Here is a 19,260-nt window from a genome sequence, read left to right as displayed (position 1 = left end):
ATTCAGAGTATGAGGATTTGGGGAAAGCGCAGAAGGAGATGATCTACAGTGATGAGTTGCCTTCCCACATGGGGTCAAGTGAAAGCTCCCTCTCATCATGCAATGGAAGACTCCTGAACTTGTATTTTTAGCAATAGCAGCTTTACTTTCTGCTCAAGTGTGTAATGTATAGAGTGCTCAACACTGGACTTATTTTCCTTTTCCACCCTGGTTGCAACCCCTCACATAAGTGGACAAATTGGGAACTATATATACTAATAACACCCCTATATTCAGAAGCCAAGAATACCCTTTCTCCAGGACAGAGCCAATGTTACAATTACCCTCAGATCTCTAGCATCCAGGACACTTATATGTTTTTTCAAAATTTAGCAACAATATTGAACCCTGTCTTTTTCTTGTTACATCATTTTTTAATACCAGTTTGTCTAATGAATGTGTAAATTTTACTCAATCTAATACTACTTTTGAATAGAATATTACTTGTGTCAATTGTACTCTCAAACAATGTATTGATAATAATGACTATATTGTACTTTTGGTAGAACATTCATCATTTGCTATTTTCCCTGCTAACATCTCACATGAATAATTCCAGAACTCTGGTGAATATGCCCCTCAAATTATTACTTCCTCTTTAAGTCAATCAAAACAATTTATTGGTCTCCTTATTACTGGTTTAATCATTGCTGCTTCTCTAATTGTATCCACTACTGTTTCATCTATTGTGCTACAATCTGAAATTTAAACTGCATAATTTGTAAATGACTTAGCAAAAAATATGTTCAGCACTTAAAGCACAAGAAGCTATTGATAGAGATATATTGTATAAAGTCAATTTATTAGAGCAATCAGTATTGTATTTAGGAGATGAGTTAGAAACCTTGAAAACAAGGTTGCTATTGCGATGTGATTATAGATATTCATATATTTGTGTTACTCCACTACCCTATAATGCTTCAGATCCTAATATCTCATAGGTTAAGATACGTGCTCGCCTGTTGGGGGCCTGGCATGATTCTAATATTACCCTCAATATTAATACTCTTCATGATATTACTTCCAACTTTGAAAGCAGTCCCTGCCTTGGGATTTACCCCAATAAAGTAGCTAACATTATCCTGTCCACATGACACCAACTTTTACCCTTTTCAAATATGTCTTTGCTTTTGCATATGCTCCCCTATGGGATTGGTTTTATTTGTTTTTGGTTTTGTTTCCTTATTATTTTTAAGATTCATATATGCTACCATCAGACCAATAATGAGTCAATTGCACGAACTTAAATTAACAAACAAAAAAGGGGCAGATATAGGAGGCCGAGTCCTTATGGAAAATCTCTAAGCCCTTATAGACCTCAGGGGTCAGTACTATAGAGGCTTGCCTCGGGATAAACACTCCTGTGACTCTTACCCTAGCTCCATTTGTTGATTCTAAGTTCTCACTCATGCTTAGCCTTGAGGCCAGGTGGCCAGGTGGCAGACAATACTAAGAACTGGGCAGGAAAACAAAAGATATGAAATTTGGCATTAAAACTACTTTCTCATGAGAAAATGAGGATCTTTAGCTGCTTAGACTGTTTATGTTATTAATTAGCGCTTATAGATCATTTCCCATGGTACAAAGCTGTTTCCTATAGTATATAATTCTGTAACACCTGAAAATAAACTAGTCTTATGAGCATCAGTCTCAGACTCCCCTAGCCCGACTTTTCTTTCTCCAGTTCCCCTTCCCCTTTTTCTTTCACCACTCTGTCTTACACCACGCCAGCTGCTGACAGGTATGGGTGCCTTGGATGTTGCAATCCATTATCAATCAATCAATAAGTATTTATTAAGCACCTACTATGTGCAAGGCACTGTGCTATCATTGTGAATATACCATTCAGATGGTGTCAGCTACCAATCAGATGGTCTGGGTATGATGGGAAGGGGTTATTGCTTATTTAGCAAACCTGTTTTTTTTTAATCTATAAATTCTTTAAGTTTTATAAAAATTACTTTCAAAATTTCTCAAATTACATCTTGGAAACATCAGGAAAAAATTATACAAGTTAACAAATGTATACATTTCCAGCTAAAGAAAAATTATCATCCTTTATTTCATGCATTGAATGCCATATTAAACAGTTTTAAATTACCTAATTTTTGAAACTATGAGTAACATAGTAAGAAGCAGTCTTGTTTTGGAATCTCTCCACTTTGCCCTGCATTCAAACAATATGGCAGTTTCCCACATGTCTGGACTAAGAGGTCTACACATTCCATAGTCTAGGGCCATGGCCCATAGGCTTGGGAAGGAAACCGATGATTGAGCTATGGAATAAGGGTTTTCATTCAGCTTCTATGTTTAAAGGTACTGAGCATGCCCGTGGGAATGGTGAAAAATCCGATTCAATCAAATCCAAAAAGCATTTATTAAGCACCTAGTGTTTGATAGGCACTGGGGATATAAAGAAGATTTTTTTTAAAACCCATCCCAGCCTTGAAGGTGCTTCTATTTTATCAGCACAGGCTACACTGGACGACTGTGAGATTCCTTCCGGCTCTAAATCTATATTCTCTCTACATTTCCAACTATTAATTGAAGGGCAGCTAGGTGGTGCAGTGGATAGAGCACTGGCCCTGGATTCAGGAGTACCTGAGTTCAAATCTGGCCTCAGACATAACACTTACTAGCTGTGTGACCCTGGGCAAGTCACTTAACCCCATTGCCTAGCCAAAAAAACAAAAAAACCCAAAACAACTATTAATTGGAAAACAGCCCAATGCAAAAGGCCAACTCCAGGAACAACTGGGTATCCAATGATTCTATGCCCAATTAACATGCCAGGTGTAAAAACTGCTGGAGGGAGAGATGGAATGGTGGAGGGTGTGCATTCTGATGCTAGTGAGTAGACTGGAATCAGGGTATGGGGTATTCTAAGTGTGCAGAAGAGAACACTGCACAGGGTGATACCATTTCCGTAACAACTGGCTATTTACTGCACAGCTCATTGTGGAGTCATAAGCCTCTGTTTTGTATGGCTAGGGTGGAGATAACAGACAGGCTTCCCCTACAAAGTCCTACTGAAGCGGTGATAACTGCTGTGAAAATAAGCAGAGTAACATCCTGGGGACCGACAGGGTAGATGTAACGCCCAAAGGTTTACCAGGAAGCCCTCGTCATGGGGCATTCTATCTAGCGAGTCCTTGATGGAAGGTGCCGTTTAAGGGCTAATAATCAGAAGGACATAAAAGGAGCAGATTGAGCTATCAGAGGTCTTACAGGTCCTAATGAACATTGCAAAGTGCCGTGTTTTCAACAAAGAACAGTCCAATTTAACAAACATTTATTAAGTGCGGACTACGTGCCAGGCACACTATGCTTTCTGACAATACTGCTCTACTCCTGGTATAGGCTTCCATATTTCAGTCCTGCCAGCAAGGATGCTGCTTCCTTTGAAATTCATTAGTCATAGAGTATGTTTCTTGGGGAGGCAAGATGGTAGATGATCCCTGGGGTATCTCTTCTACGCTCGTGTTTATTTTAAAGCTAGAAGCCGGCCCTTCATCCTAGGGGACTTCCGCGAGGTCTGACCTTGAATGTTCACAGAATCACAGGATTGTCTGTTTGGAGCTCGAAGGGACCTTCAAGGTCATCTAGTCTAATCCTCTTACTTTCAAGGTGAGGTAACTGAGACCAGAGAGAGGAGGAGGACTTTCCCAAGGTCATACACATTCTAAGTGGTGGTACCAAGCTTCATTGCCATCCGGGGTTTCAGACTCCCATCCAACACTGTTTACTCCTTCTCTTCTCTAAGCTTCCCTCGGATGAATTAGTGGGTCGTTGGGAGAGTGGGTGGCGACCGTCACTCCAGGTGGGTAGAGAAGGTCGCAGCTCAGGGCCCTCTGGGAGGGAACCCTTCTTGGGTCCTGCTACCTGCTTCATTTGTCCATGCTGAGCTTTGCCTTGCCTGCTCTTGAATGCTTTCCTCCCCGGCTCACTCAGCATCGAAGCCAGGATCAACGACACGCTGGGAGCTCCTCTACAGCCTGGACATCACGCACAGGTAGATGAGGAAAACCAGGCAGAGCAGGGCCACTCCGGCAAAAAAAAACATCATCCCTGCGAACACCTGGGGCTGCATGGGCAGCTGGATCAGGGGGCTCTCGGCCGGAATCATGTTGGTGAGGTTCAGCATGTAGCCCAGAGACCAGGCGATGCTGCTCTTCTCCACCTGTAGGGGGGCAAAGGGGAGGGTTCAGATGTAGGGGTGGAGAGATGGAGAGGCCAGAAGTGCGAATAATAAGACTGGGACATGACTGTGCCATGTAGAGGCACAGAGATAGTTGGGAGAGATTTGAGTTCAAATCCTACCTCCAAAATCTCAAATATCTCAAATCTGATCATATTTATAAAGCACTTAGCACAGTGCCTGGCAGAGAGTAGGCACTTAATAAATACTTATTCTCTTCCTAGTAAGTCACTTAACCTTTCTAGGCCTCCTTATTCTCATTTTTAAATGGGGAATTAATAATAATAATAATAATAATAATAATAGCATCTGCTATACCTACCTCCCTGGATAGAGCTCTACCACCAAGCCTTCTCCCCAACCCCACTATTTTCTTTCATAGATTCAGAGCTGGAGGGGACTTTAGAGGCTGAATCCAAATCAAATCTGGCCTCAGACACTTAGTAGCTGTGTGACCTTGGGCAAGCCATTTAACCTCTCTCTGCCTCTGTCCCCTCATCTGTAAAATGAGGCAGAGAGAGGTTAAATGACTTGCCCAAGGTCACAGTGCTACTAAGTGTCTGAGGCCAGATTTGAACTCAGGACTTCCTGACTCCAGGCCCAGTGCTCTCTAACTATTGTTCCACATAAAGACTTTATACATTCTTCTCTGAGTAGTTGTGGTTTTCCCCTGACACGATGCAATCTCCATTAGGATGACGACTGTTTGACTTTTTTCTTTGTATCTCTAGTACTCAGCTCTGTGGCCTACACATAGTAGGTGCTTAATAAATGCTCATTGAACTGAATTGAGGAAGTGATTTCTAAACTTTAAAAAATTCCATAAACGTCGGTTATTAACAACCAGCATTTATGTAGCGCTTTCAGGTTTGCAAAGCACTGTGCACACATTATTTCATTGTGTCTCAGACATTACACAGCCTCTCTGCACCTCAGTATCCCCATCTGTAAAATGAGGGCGTTGAAATATATCATCTGTGAGCTGCCTTCCCAGTGCTACTCTGGGATCCTGTGACATGTGTGCACGTGTCCTGCCAAGCATTTGGGCACCACAGCCCATGGAGCAGCCAGTGCCCGCGGTGGGAGACATAATCTGTCCAAGCTGGGTTTGAACATGCAAATACTTTATAGAGAAAACTACAGGAAACTTAGTGTGATTTCTACAGAGCTGGAGAATGGAAAAGATGGAGGAAGAAAGACTGGGGACAATGCAGAAGCTGTGGAATAGAAAAAAAGATTTGGCATCGGAGGACTGGATCCGGCTCTGACACTTGCTGTGACCTTCACCTCTCTGAGACTCAGTTTTCTTTTCTGGAAAAAGGGGGAGTGTTGAACTAGATGCCCTTTGAGGTCCCTTCCAACTCTAGAACCTTTGATCTTTGTCATTTCAGTGTCTAATCTTGAATTCTCTTCCTTACTACTCCTTCCCCCTTCTTTCCCTTACTTCTTACTTCTCTTACTCCCCTAATGTCTGGCATAATTCAACAAACAGACCTATTTATGGGCCTTTCTGAGATAGGAATGACTCTCTCTGCCTTTTTCTTTGAAAGAGAAAAGTGGGGAAAGGCAGAGGGAAAGGGAGGAGGAGAAGGAGGGAGAGAAAAGAGAATGAATGAAAAGGAGAGAGAAAGAGAAAGTGAGAGAAAGAAAAAAGAAATAGATGGAAGGACAAAGAGAGAAAAAAGAAAAAAGGAAGGAGAGAGAAAGGGAAAAAAGAAAGAGAAGTAAATAAAGTGAAAGAAGAGAAAGAAAGGAGGAAGGAAGAAAAAAGAGGAAAGAGGGAGGAGAATGAATGAAAAGGAGAAAGAGAAAACAAAGAAAGAAAAAGAAAGAGGGAAGGAGAAAGAAAAAAGATGAAAGAAAGAAGGAAGTAAAGAGGGATAGAAGGGGGAGAGAAGAAAATGAATGAAAAGAGAAAGAAAGGGAGGGAAAAAAGAAATAAAGAGAAGGAAGGAGAAAGATAGAAAGGGAGAAATAGAAGAAGGAAGGAAAGAAGGATGGAAGGAGGAAGAAATTTGCCAACTTTAGATACAATATAAAATTAATAACAACCTGTATAGTAGCCTCAGATGAAATCTATTTCTACAATTCCCTAGCAAAATCCATTCTGTCTTTCTTGCGGTGCACTCCAATAGTTACCAGCCTGATCCTACGGAGGATGAAAACGTTTTTGTTGCCTTAAACTCTTACTGTTGTTTGCAGGGGATAAGATGCCAATTATGCAGGTCATTATTCTTATTAAGTCAATTCCACATCTATTTCTATTATCCGGAATGAGATCACCCATGGAAGCCAGATAAAAGTCATAACTACATAATTTTATTAGATGGAAAAAAAGGAAGCCAGGAAGGAGACTTCTCATACCCTCAAGTCATCTTTGGGCTTCTCATATTTCTAAAACAGAAATTTCTTCTCATAGGAAACATAGTACTAGCTGAAGATATTGACAGGATGAAACTTGAGCCAAGATTGGAGCCTCCTAGCATGAATGGCCATGTCATCCACTCTTCCAGATCAGGCAGGAGCATCCCAGAACAAAAGCAACGATTCTTTAATGAAAGTCTTTTTTTAAAAATGGTTTTGCTATTTTATTTATTAAAGGTACCAAAATCTTTTTGGCTCTCACTGAAAGAACCTACTTTTAATAATGGTTGAATAGGCTTCCTTTTTAAAAAAATTTAAATTATGGAATAAAACAAGCATTTCTATAACAGTACAATAAAAAAAAGATGATTGTACATGAAACTGCAAATCTGCTATGCACATTTCTTGTATGTTTCTTTCAAATATACAACAAAATTATCATGTAAATTTCTTGTTTTCTCTTTTTTCTTCCCACACCCCCCCACCCGAGAGATCCCTACCATTAGACACAAATATCTATATCAATATCTATAACTATATGTATGTTGAAAGTCTCTAAAAGGAGACTTCTCAGCCTTTTTTTGGTAACTCCATGACTATTAACTGTCAGGAAGCTCTTGTTGAGAGATAACCTAAGTCCTTCATGCTATCATTTTAGCCTATGGTAAAGAAGGCAGAAGAGCTGGTCATTATTCTCTTTAAAGGGAGGGGGAATGTGTAGAGGACAGTAGGTACACTGAATTGAGAATCAAAGGACCTGGGGTCACATTCCAGCTTAGCTACCATGGCTAGTAGCCATGTGACCCCAAGGTCATTTCTCTTGGGGCCTCTATTTCCTTCTATCTGTAAAATGAAAGGGGGTGGTACTTCCAAAGTCTCTTCCCGCTCTAAAGCTAATACCTTCCTGTTCATGACTAACATTGTTAAATTGCTCAAAAACTTAGTTCCTTAGCTCCCTCTTAGTAGTCTTAGGCAACAACCCGTCGTCCATTTGAAAGTGGGGTCAAGGACATATTCAACTCAGATTGCTTTACCTTCCTCCATAGTCCACAGGAGCACCGTCAGACAAATGCTTAATTTAATGAGAGTAAAATCCACCAACATCCAAGTTTCTAAATGTCTTTCATGTTAATGCATTTACTTGGAGAGGGAGGAATAATGGGAGAGAAGAATCAGTAGCCTTTTTTTTTTCACTTACTTCTTTTTTAAAATGTATTTTAGGCCAAGTCTGTCTTGAAAATTTATAGCCATATATTAGCAGATGATAGATATAGTGAGCGGAGAAGCAGTAGGACCGGGCATATACCTCATCAAACTTGGGCAGCACCAGATGAAGCTGGAAAATAGATTAAAAAAAAAAACACAACGTAAAAATATGGCGGAGGCATGCCACACACACATTTTATGGATGCATGCTTCCAGAACACATGGGTGACTAAGAATAGAGATAGTAAAAGGCACCTAGATTTATCCCCAGGATAAAGGTGAGAAAACAGAGATTTAAGCTATAAAACAAGCAGTTTTCCAAAGAAGATATAAGAATGTTAATAGTCACTTGAAAAAATATACACAAACACACTAATAACCAAAGGGATGCAAACTGAAACAACTTTCTACCTCGTACTCATCAAAAATTGACAAAGATAATGAAAAGCCAAGAAACTCAGCTGGAAAGGCTGTGGAGAAACAAACTCATGCATTATTGGTAGAACTGCAACATGTAGGAACTTTTTGGAAAGCAATGTAGCAATACACAGTAAGGGCTCTAAAAATAATTATATCCTCAAATCCTATAATTCTGTTGTTGGGGAAACACTTTGAAAGTATTATCAAAACCACCACCAGCAAAAACCTGAAAGTTCAGCGATTTTCTGACTTCCTCACTGGAGGTCTTCAAGCATAGGATAGATGACTACTTGGTTGGGTAGGTTGGAGGATGGATTCTTGCTTAGTTATGGGTTGGATAAGAAGGCCTCTAACATCCCTTTCAACTTTGAGATTCTGCGCTCTGTGAGCAAAAAATTAGGAGCAACCTAAAGGTTCTATAATGGGAGAATAAATAAATTATACTACATTCATGTAATATATAATGCAATTAAAATGGATAAGCATAAGAAAGACAAAGACACATGGAAGAATATTTACAAAATACTACAAAACAAATGAAAAAAAGAGCAACTTTGAAAGAACAGTAGATACTAACTAGTAAGGGCTAAACCACCACCATGGAAAATTATAACATATCATATTAATCATCTGGTATACAAAGATGGCAGGAAAGTATATGGCTTTATCAAATAACAACAACAGAAAAGAACAATAGACACTCACTGTGACCATATAAGAGAAAAAGTACACAAAAATGAATGGAAGAATCCTGATGGACACATAGAGGGCCTGATTGAAAAGTGCTCAGAGAGGCAGCTAGGTGGTACAGTGGATAGAACACCGGTCTTAAAAGTCAGGAGGACCTAAGTTCAAATCTGGCCTCAGACACATAACACTTGCTAGCTGGGTGACTCTGGGCAAATCATTTAACCCCAATTGCCTTTTAAAAAAAACAACACACAGACCAAGAAAAAAAAAAGAAAAGTTCTCAGAACAGTCTATATATTGGAATTCATTTATCTAAGTGTAAATAATCCCAAAGCAAATTTAATTGGGCTTTCTGGTATTTGATATTTAGTGATTTAGGCAATCACTAAAGAAATAATCACTGTGTATATGCAAGCAGATCACTACCTTTCAAACCGAAGCTGTGTCTGTCAACACGTATTGATTAAGAATCCGCTATCTGCAGGCACTGTGCCAAGCATTGGGGATAGAAAGAAAGATCAAAAGACTAAAACTGAAAACCAAGCCCAGCTCTCAAGGAGCTCACAGTCTATGGGAGAAGACAACAGGCAAACAATGATGTACAAACAAGATTCTTGCAAGTCCTTAAATACCTCAGAAGAAGCCCCACTGACCTGACTCCAGCTGTGCAAACAGAAATCCCACACGCTCGTGTTAAAGGCGTCCAAAGAAAAGCTCCCCGTGAGGTTCAAAGCGTTGGCGGTATAGTAGAATCCGGAAAAAGCCTACAAATCCAGCCACACAAAAGCAATGTTACTGGACAGAAAAAGAGGGGGAGGAAGTAGATGGGGCATCGGTAGGGGCAGGATGAAGGGTTGATCGACAAATACATATTTTTTTTAAAACATTAAGTCTTCTGTGGGTTTCAATCTTACCACAAATGTCCCTTTAACCTTTGGCTGATAGATCCCATCAAACGAACAGTCTTCCCGGTCACTACAAACTTGAAAGTCGAACAGGGAATACACCTTTTTTCTGCACAAAGTGGGGTCCCCAGTCCCTTCCAGGGAAATTTTGTATCCTGGGTTGTAGTTGGCTGGCCTTAACCCTTCTGTACACAGACTTCCAAATATGTGTTCCATCGTTAAATTGGTCACATAATCCCGAGGATAGCAGGGGTTGACCAGCTTGCCTTTGTCTGTGGAATTCTATAGATTGAAATAGTAAGGCATAAGAGTCATAATTCTCTGATTAAAAATTATACTCCAGAAACGGTATAAAATTCTCCCGCCTACCTACATTACTCTCAAGTTGCTGTAAAATATAATAATAATAATAATAATAATAGTAACAACAATAACTAGCACGTACATAGCGCTTTAATGTTTGCAAAGCAATTTACAAATATGATCTCATTTGATCCTCACCAGTGAGATAAAGGCTATATTTTCTCCATTTTACACATGAAAAAACTGAGGCTGAGAGGGTAAGTGATTTGCCCAGAGTCACACAACTAGTAATTATCTTGAGTCAAGATTTAAACACTGACTCCAAGTCCAGAGTTCTATCCACTGTGTGCCTCAGCTACCTTGAAACTCAAGTATTCACCAAGACGATTTTATTATTTAATAAATTTAGAGGAAACCATAGCATAGTAAATAGAAGGCTGGTTTTAGAGTCAGCAAGACCTGAATTTATATCCTGACTCTGCTACATACTGGTTATATGACCTGTCACATCACTTAACCTCTTAGTTCTCAGGCCACTCTGGAAAGACTAAAAGTTAGGAGTTGCTAATCTGCCCAAGTGAATGGCCTTTTGTTGTGTCTGACTCTTTGGGACTGCATTTGGGGTTTTCTTGGCAAGGATGCTGGAGTGGTTTGCCATTTCCTTCTCCAGCTCATCCTCCAGATGGGGAAACTGAGGCAAACAGGATTAAGTAACTTGCCCAGGGTCACATAGTTAGTAAATGTGTGAGTCCAGATTTGAACTCAGGTCTTCTTGACTCCATGCTCTATCCACTGTACCACCTAGCTGCCCCCAAAGGGCTTTCTATCCCTGCACTAATAAAATCACAGGTCTGAACCAAAAAATAAATATAAATTAAATGATGTGATTGTACATGTAGTCTATTAGGGACCAGTCTTCATCCTAAGTAATTCTTAAGGTATAGTGGTGTTCCACTAAGAAAGTTTTCATGTGGTCTAGTTGAGAAGTAGAAGGATGGGCTAATTAGTATTTTCCACAGTTTAATTACAATGACCAAGTTTTGTCCCCAGAGAAGAATTGAGAAAATGAACCTTCTTCCTTTCATTGCAGAAGTGGGGGACTATGGGTTTGGAATATAGCATACACTATTAGACATGGTGGATACGTTGGTTGGTGCTGCTCAAATGCTCTTCTCTTTCTTTCTTTCTTTCTTTCTTTCTTTCTTTCTTTCTTTCTTTCTTTCTTTCTTTCTTTCTTTCTTTCTTTCTTTCTTTCTTTCTCATTGTTCCAAGGAATGGCTTGCCGGGGGCAGGGAGAAGGGAGGAATATACAGAGTATTTTAAAAGGTATTAAAGCTTCAAACTGCACTAAGTATCAGAAATACTAAAACTCAGAATAAGCTGAGGCTGGCAAGGAAAGCTAAGAACAGCAGTTTTAAAGCTTTCCTGCTGAAAACAGGAAGATCAAAGAAAGCAGAGGTTCTGCCCAAGTTGGATGGGCCAAAGATAAGAAATGACAGAAAGGAAAGGTGGAAGCCTCAACCTTGTTCCCGTTTTCTTTGTGAAGAAGATTGGTCTCTGGACCAGAAAGGGCAGACTGAAAACAGCTAATACGACAGCATAAGTGAGAAGATAATGAGAATACATCACTGTCCTAGGTGAGTTGAAGTGCCTGAGAACCACACCTCACTGACTGACCTGACATAGAGGATGGGTGAGTCTCAGTGAGCTTCTAAAGATCATGGGGAATGGGAGAGGCACCCACAGGAATGGAAAGAGGCCAAGATCCTGATTTTCAAAGAGAGAAAGAGAGTGGAATCTATAAATGATAAGCCTGTGAGTTTGACTTTGATTCCTAGCAGAACTGTAGAACAGATCATTAAAGGGATGTGTTACAGGAATCAAGAAATGGAAGTGATCACAAAAAGTCAGCCTGGCTTCCCTAAGAATAGGTCATGCCAGACTAACCCCATTTCTTTTTTGACAAGGTGGCTAGACTAATTGGACAGGGAATGTGGTGCAATATACCTGGATGTTAGCTAAGCATTTGACAAAAGCTCTCATGCAATCCTTTCAGATAAGATAGAGAGCTAGGGGCTAGAGACAATTGGTTGAAGATCTGATTGATTAACTGGACAAAAAGAGTAGTCATTGATGACTCAATATCAACTTGGAAGGAAGCCTCTAATGGAGTGCCATAGGGGTCTGTATTTGACCCTATATGCTTTCACATTTTTTAGATAAATTCACTCAAAGTATAGATGAGAGGCTTATCAAGTCAGAGACGATATAAAGTTGTGAGGGATAGTTAACACGAGATGACAGTTGGGGTCCAAAAAGATCTCAGTGCACGAGAATACTGAACTCAATGATTTAGTAGGAATCAATATAAAATCCTGCACCGTCTTGACTTCCCTCCTAGCTCAACTAACAGTCTCTCTCTCTCTCTCTCTCTCTCTCTCTCTCTCTCTCTCTCTCTCTCTCTCTCTCTCTCTCTCTCTCCTATCTCTCTCTCTCTTTCTCTCTCTCTGTTTCGTTTTCTTTCTGTTTCTCTCTTCTCTCTCTCTGTTTTTCTTTCTGTTTCTCTTTGTTTCTCTTTCTCCTATCTCTCTCTCTATCTCTCCTCTCTGTTCCTCTTTTTCTTTCTGTTTCTCTTTATTTCTCTTTCTGTTTCTCTCTGTCTTTCTCTTTCTTTCTTTCTGTTTCTCTTTGTTTCTCCCTCTCTTTCTCTCTCCCCCTCTCTTCCTCCCTCCCCAGCCACCTTCCCATTCTGGAGAAACCTTTGCCCCGAGGCACCACTCTCCTGATTGGTGACCCTCTTATTGGCACCATCATTTCTAGAGGGGCTCCAGTCACGTTTATGTCACTCCCAACTTGACTCATGCTATGCTTTATGAGTGTTTTCCCCCTATTAGATTGTAAGCTCCTTGAGCAAACAGACTGTCTTGTTTGCTTGTCTTGGAATCTGTAGCACTTAGCAGACTGCCTGGCATATAATACATACTTAATAAATGCTCTATTATCTATCTGTATATCTATCTATCTATCTATCTATCTATCTATCTATCTATCTATCTATCTATCTGTCTGTCTGTCTGTCTGTCTGTCTGTCTGTCTGTCTGTCTGTCTGTCTGTCTATAGTTAATTCAGATAATCAGCTTCACAAGTATAAGAACGGGTAAGACGTGGCTAACTTTTTATCTGAAAAAAAGTCCGGGCATGTTAATAGCCGTCAAGATCAATACGCATCCAGAGAGCACCAAGCCGGCACAAAAACGCTCATGTGACATCGGGCTGCGCTGAGCAGCAGCATATCGAGGACTAGAGGGGCAAGGGGCCCACGGCACTCTGCCTTGGCCAAGCCACATCTGCAATATTGCGCTTAGTTCTGGGCTCCACATTTTAGGGAGGAGAGTGACAGGCAGCAGACCAGCCAGAAGAGGGCAACCAGGAGGGTGAAGAGCCCCCGTGAAAAGCCACACAAGAGCTGGACGAAAGAACTGGGGCTGTTGAGTCTGGGGAAGAGAAGCCTTAGAGGTGAAGGGCTGTCAAGTGGAAGGGAGATTGGATTACTCCAGGTTAGAACCAGCAGTAATGGCTCTAAATGGAGGATACACAGATTTCAGCTTCATGTGGCATGCTCTGGTCCACGGGGTGATGAAGAGCTGGGCACAATTGAACAGCAACAGCAACAAAATTCCTTCACTGTTAGATCTGTCCCAAACCGGAGAAAGCAATGGGGCTCCCCCCCCTTACTGAAGGCTCTCAGGCAAAGGCTGGATGGACGACCCCTTGGGGGGATGGTATAGAAGGGAGTTCTGTACAGGTTCTGGTGCTATGGTCCTGTCCAACTGTGAGATTCAGTGATTCCATACACACACACTAGTGGTCATTCAAATGATATTTATCAAGCCCTACGGTCCCAGGTAGAAACCCTCTCCCTGGAGGTCAATTCGTTTCTTAGCCAACGTTGGTCAGGCTGTCTGACTCTTCCAGGGTTACACAGCTAACAGGTGTCTGAGTCAAGATTAGAACCCAGACCTCACTGATTCAAGTTTGTTCATTTTGCCACAGCCCCCTCTCACTTGGTCATTATTTAAACCCAAGAGATGCAGCGCAGATAGGAGGGTTTGTGTCTATGGTTTTATATATCAAGGCTTCATTTGTGACCAATCACAAATACATGAGGAAAGACTAGATACTGTCATGCCACCCCCAAGGCCCCAACCACAGCTGCATTTACCTGGAAGAGCCTTGCAAGAAACCGCTTCTCAGCTTCATCTCGGCCATAGCATTGGAAGCTGTGGGTGTAGAGAGTGTAGGTATAGCCATAGAGGGACACCTGCACCGTGCTGTTGGCACCGTGCCCAGCCTCCTCTTCGGGGGCGAATGATATCTGGGTAGAGGCCCCGCCAAGGTCCAACGCCCCTGTAGTCTCCACCCCATGAGGGTGGCTCCACGTATTCCACACGTTCTTCTACATCATAAGAAAAGGAAAGGAAACATCTAATGCTAGTTTGTCTGGGGCCCTCTGAGTGAGCTCCTATACACATCACTCCGTGCCCTGGGGAAGCGGCCGGGTGCCAGGCTCTACATCAGGAAACGTGTCTTCGGGAGAGGATTTTTCTTGGCGCAGAGCAGGCACGTAGCCATTATAGATACTTAGGGGAATAAGGTAGTGGGGAAGCCCAGTTTTAGAAGGTTCTAATCAACTGCAGTGGTACTAAGATCACAGATTTAGGGTTCAAAGGGACCTCAGGGGTCACCCTAGTGACAGAACTATAGATTAGAGGTGGCAGAGGCCTCAGAGGTCATCTAGCGCAATACCCCCCCCAATTTACAGGGAAGGAAACTGAGGCCCAGGGAGGTGCAGTATCTTGCCCAAGGGCACATACTAAGCGTGAGAGAGATCTTTCCACTACACAATGCCGTCTCCATATGGAGCCTCAATGAAGGCCCCCAGTAAGTTCACATTGTACATGTCCAATAAGGAGTCGGGACAAAACCAAGCATACGGTTTCATTGATCCTCTTTAGGAAAAGGGTAGGGGAGCTGAGAGTTGCTTTTACACATCTCCAGCACCTGAAGCTGGGCTCCTTTTCTATAAACCGGCAAAGAAGTGTCTCTCCATCCCACTCCCAGCCCCAGTTCAGTTTTATGTCAGCACCAAATTATCTTCCCAGCTGTAAGCACATGTGATTGTCTTTTCAATGTAATCCAGCAAGCATTTATGAAACACCCATTGCATGCAAAGAACTATGCTAGGCATGGGGGATACAAGAGAGAAATGAAGTCTGCCCTTCAGGGGTGTCTTTCCTGAGCAGTCACTTGAAGGGCATTTTCCTGGCTCCACACGCGTAGGGAATTCTACCCAGTGACTACGGCGGGTCAGCATGCACGGGTGCGGGCTCAAGCTCGCCACCCCAGTGGACACTAAGTAGCGAGCTGAAGAAACCCTGCGGTTGTTTGCACACACCTCCAAGACGTTGCCCATTAAATAGTTGGCTGTAATCCATCCATACACCCCTTCCTCTTGCCCAGAAATGATTTCAGCACCCCTAAAATCAAAGGGCTGAGACTCGAAGTAGGTCTGAATGCTTGCAAGGACTTCTCGAGCCGCGGATTCGTTTTGCAACCTATGCAATGCACAGAACACAAAGAGCTGAGCAAGGGGAAAGACAGATCGTCCTCTCGGCTTCACCCAGGGAGCGGGACTGCTGCCCCTCATCGCCTCTGCCTCTAGGGAAAGACTCCTGCAGGAGCAGCTGTGGCATAGCACAGAAGTACCCCGCGCCAGCTGAAGCCGCCCCGGGTAGCCCCCAAAGCACCAGGCGGCCACTTTGAAGTCGGAGAAAAGGGGTGGGGGGTCCTTGTTCTAGACCTGGCACTTCATCTGTTTGGAGGCTTCTCAGGGTGGAAACTCCCTCTACCAATGCAGATCTGTAACTTAGAGGAGCTTCGTAGGGCACTGAGCAACGTGCCCAGGGTCACACAGCAAGATGTGCCGGAGACAGGTAAAAATACTCCCTTTTATTATCGCGTCCACCAGCACCCTCCCACCGCCCAGCAAATAAGCTGGTCAGGTGGGAAGGTTTAGGAAGGGAAATAATAATAATAACAGCTAAAATTTACATAGCGCTTTAAGGTTCATATGATTGTATATAGATAGGTATGTGCATATGGATATGTGGATGTGTGTCTGCATGTATATATAGGCATGTGTATACACATAAATGTGCATATATAGAGATATGTGTATTTATGTATGTATGCGCACATATAGACATAGGTAGATATTTGTGTGTAAAGATATATGTGTATATAGAGATATATGTGTGCTTATATCATAGATATGTATATTATAAATACAGATATGCATGTGAATATGTAGATATAGATGGATATATGTGTATACAATGTATGTGTGTATGTGTGTATAAAATGTGTGTATGTATGTGTATATATGTAATCTCACTTGATTCGCACAGGAACCTCATGAGTCAGATGCTATGATTATCCCCATTTTACAGAAGAGGAAACTAACGTAGAGAGTCTGAAGCAAAATTTGAACTCAGGTCTTCCTGACTCCAGTCCAGGACTCTATCCCAAGAAAGCCTTGCAGCCTGTAAAAGAACTGGGGAGGCAGGGACTCTGGGGTGCAGCCACGGCTTCAGAGCCATTCCATTCAGGGTTAAAGCCCTTCTACCTGCGTATGTGGGGGCAGGCAAATGAAAAGGGGGCTCTTTTATCTGTTTTTCCTGTCGCATCCTCTGGGGTGGGGCAGCATCCTCCTTGTTAATAAAGAAGTCCTTTTAGCATCGGGGGTCACGGACAGATCTGGACAGGACCTAGTCCGAGCTCCTCATTTTACAGATTAGGAAACTGAGGCCTGGAGAGGTATAGTCACAGGTTGATCCAGATTTAGAGCAAGAAGGGAGAGCAGAGGTCATGTAGTCCAACACCTCATTTTACAGAAGAGAAAACTGAGGTCCACAGAGTTTAGGTGCCTTGTCAGTACTTGAATCCAGGTCCTCTGACTCAAGGGCACTCATTCCCCTTTCCACCAGCCAAAGGCTATGCCATTGTACTGCCCTTGTCAAATCCTATTGTTTCTGCCTTCCTAACGTCTCTGGAAAGTGCCTCCTTCTCTCCCCAGCACTCACAATGCCCCATCACCACCCAACCGCACCCCTGCAGGCCTGAGCATTGTACCAGCTGCTGATGCTTCCAGTCTGTCCCCCCTCCAGTCAATCCTCCACTCAGCTACTACAGCGATTTTCTAAAATGCCTGTCCACTCAGTCACCTCCCTTCCTAACAGTCCCCTTTGATTTGGTCCTGCTGCCTACCCTGGGTAAATGCTTGCTGACTGAATGGGTGAGGAGGAGGAGGAGGAAGGGCTGTTCTCCTAGAGGGGATGCTGGCATTCCTTTGAGAATGCCCTGCTACCACCAATTGTAAAAACACACAAATCACTATCTTCCCAGTTCCCATCATAACCAAACATCCAGTTTCAGCTTATTTTCTGCCTTTGCTTTTGCTGGGACTCCCTCATTAAAGGTTTTTATAATTACTTACTCTTCCTCTTAGAAAATAAATTAAATTCTGATGCCTCATAGGAAAAAACACTTGTTATGAAATAATTCATATTTAATTTTTTCAAGTGAGCCTTTTTCCAAATAGCAAACCCTCTTATGTGTTTGTTTCTGTGAGTAACATCAACAGTTTCTCACTGAAGAGGAAAGGGGGGAAGCCAAGGGGATGTTTTGGAGCAATGGTAGGGTAGGGCTAGGGAGTGGACAGGTGAGGTCATTAATCGAGGGAGCTCTGGGACAGGGAAAGGTGTTATTACCCAGGGCACGTCAGCATCTTCTCTGGAACTCAGAGGCTTAGAGATTTCCCTAGACCAGTAGGTCTAGGGAAGTAAAAATGAGGGCTTCATATTGACTTGGAAAACCACTAACATTATCTATGTTGTGCTACATTTTATTTAATCTGTTTGTTGAAGATATTTCTCAATTCCAGTCTCCCTGGAACAGTGAGGAGATAAATGACTTGGCTAGGGTCACACAGCTAGTGTGTGTCAAACATGGAACTTGAACCCAGGTCTTCTCGGCTCCAAGGTCAGATTGCTATCCACTACACCACAATCTCTCTTTGGAGCAATCATACTAGGGGAAATTATGGAGGAAAAAATGTCCACATCATTTGGGTTGAAGCAAATCCAGTCTGACATTGAATGCATCTGGGGTTCCTCAAGCAAAAAGCTGAGACTTCAAATTCTCTCCCTACTCCAGTTGCTCATCTAACGCAACTACAGAGAAACAAAGGCAGAGAACTACAGGGAGGGATGCCTGATGTATCTGGGAGAATGACACCCTCACTGGAGAGCCTAGATTTTCAGGGGAATCTAGAACATGAGAGGGCATCAGAGAAGAATGAGCCTCTTTATCTTAACAACACAGACCTATAGGCTAATGCTGGGAAGCTCATGAATTCAGACTTGGAGCCAGGGGAGACTTCAGAGGCCACTAGTCCAATTCCCCCATTTTACAGGTGAAGAAACGTTGGCCCAGAGAAGTTCATGCCTTGTCCAAGGGACAGAATCTCATGGCTGAGTATGGATATGAACCAAGGACTTGGGATTCCAGGTCCAACCCTCTTCCACCTTCCCATCCCACTGAAGGAAGTAGTTCTTGTTTCTGAAACCAAGGGCAGCCTCAGCTTGGCAGGACTTTACATGACATGGTCCCCACCCACATTCCCGATTTTAAATTTCAAGGGAATTATACAGTAGAGAAATACTACAAAGGACAGTCAAAGACAGTGGGATTGGGCCACAAGTCATGTGTCCAAATATAATTGACCCTAAAGAAATGTCTCTGCTTTAATTGAACCACCCAGTGTTTGAAATCTGTCCATCTGGTCCATGATAACCTCCAAAGGAGCTGGTAGATTTATTTGGTTTTTTTGTTTGCTTTGGATTGGACCTATGATTTCATTTGGGTAGAGTACTACCAAGAGGGAAACTACTTTTACCAATACAGACTAACACCAGGTCTTCTTAGAGAATTGCCTAGAACACTGAATTAATAATAACAATAGTAGTCAACAGTTAAATAACACCTACTATGTGCCAGGCACTGTGCTAAAAGCTT

The 19,260-nt window shown here is 42.3% G+C and overlaps 1 protein-coding gene across 1 annotated transcript in view; it reads right to left on the bottom strand.

Annotated features, from left to right (window-relative positions):
• Nucleotides 1–2,065: 2,065 nt before the first annotated feature.
• ENTPD3 (ectonucleoside triphosphate diphosphohydrolase 3) overlaps nucleotides 2,066–19,260 on the bottom strand; it is a 35,650-nt gene continuing 18,455 nt past the window's right edge. The window contains exons 7-12 of the mRNA XM_020993403.2: nucleotides 15,581–15,740; nucleotides 14,348–14,581; nucleotides 9,832–10,104; nucleotides 9,571–9,681; nucleotides 7,800–7,937; nucleotides 2,066–4,219 (exon numbers count right to left, since the gene is read on the bottom strand). Coding sequence (XP_020849062.1) covers nucleotides 4,028–4,219; nucleotides 7,800–7,937; nucleotides 9,571–9,681; nucleotides 9,832–10,104; nucleotides 14,348–14,581; nucleotides 15,581–15,740 — 1,108 coding nt within the window. The 3' untranslated portion in view covers nucleotides 2,066–4,027. The remainder of the gene's footprint in view (nucleotides 4,220–7,799; nucleotides 7,938–9,570; nucleotides 9,682–9,831; nucleotides 10,105–14,347; nucleotides 14,582–15,580; nucleotides 15,741–19,260) is intronic.

Source organism: Phascolarctos cinereus, unplaced genomic scaffold (genome assembly GCF_003287225.1).
Source record: "Phascolarctos cinereus isolate Bilbo 61053 unplaced genomic scaffold, phaCin_HiC Scaffold_1;HRSCAF=81, whole genome shotgun sequence".
NCBI lineage: Eukaryota > Metazoa > Chordata > Mammalia > Diprotodontia > Phascolarctidae > Phascolarctos > Phascolarctos cinereus.
This window is presented reverse-complemented; position numbering and strand designations above follow the sequence as displayed.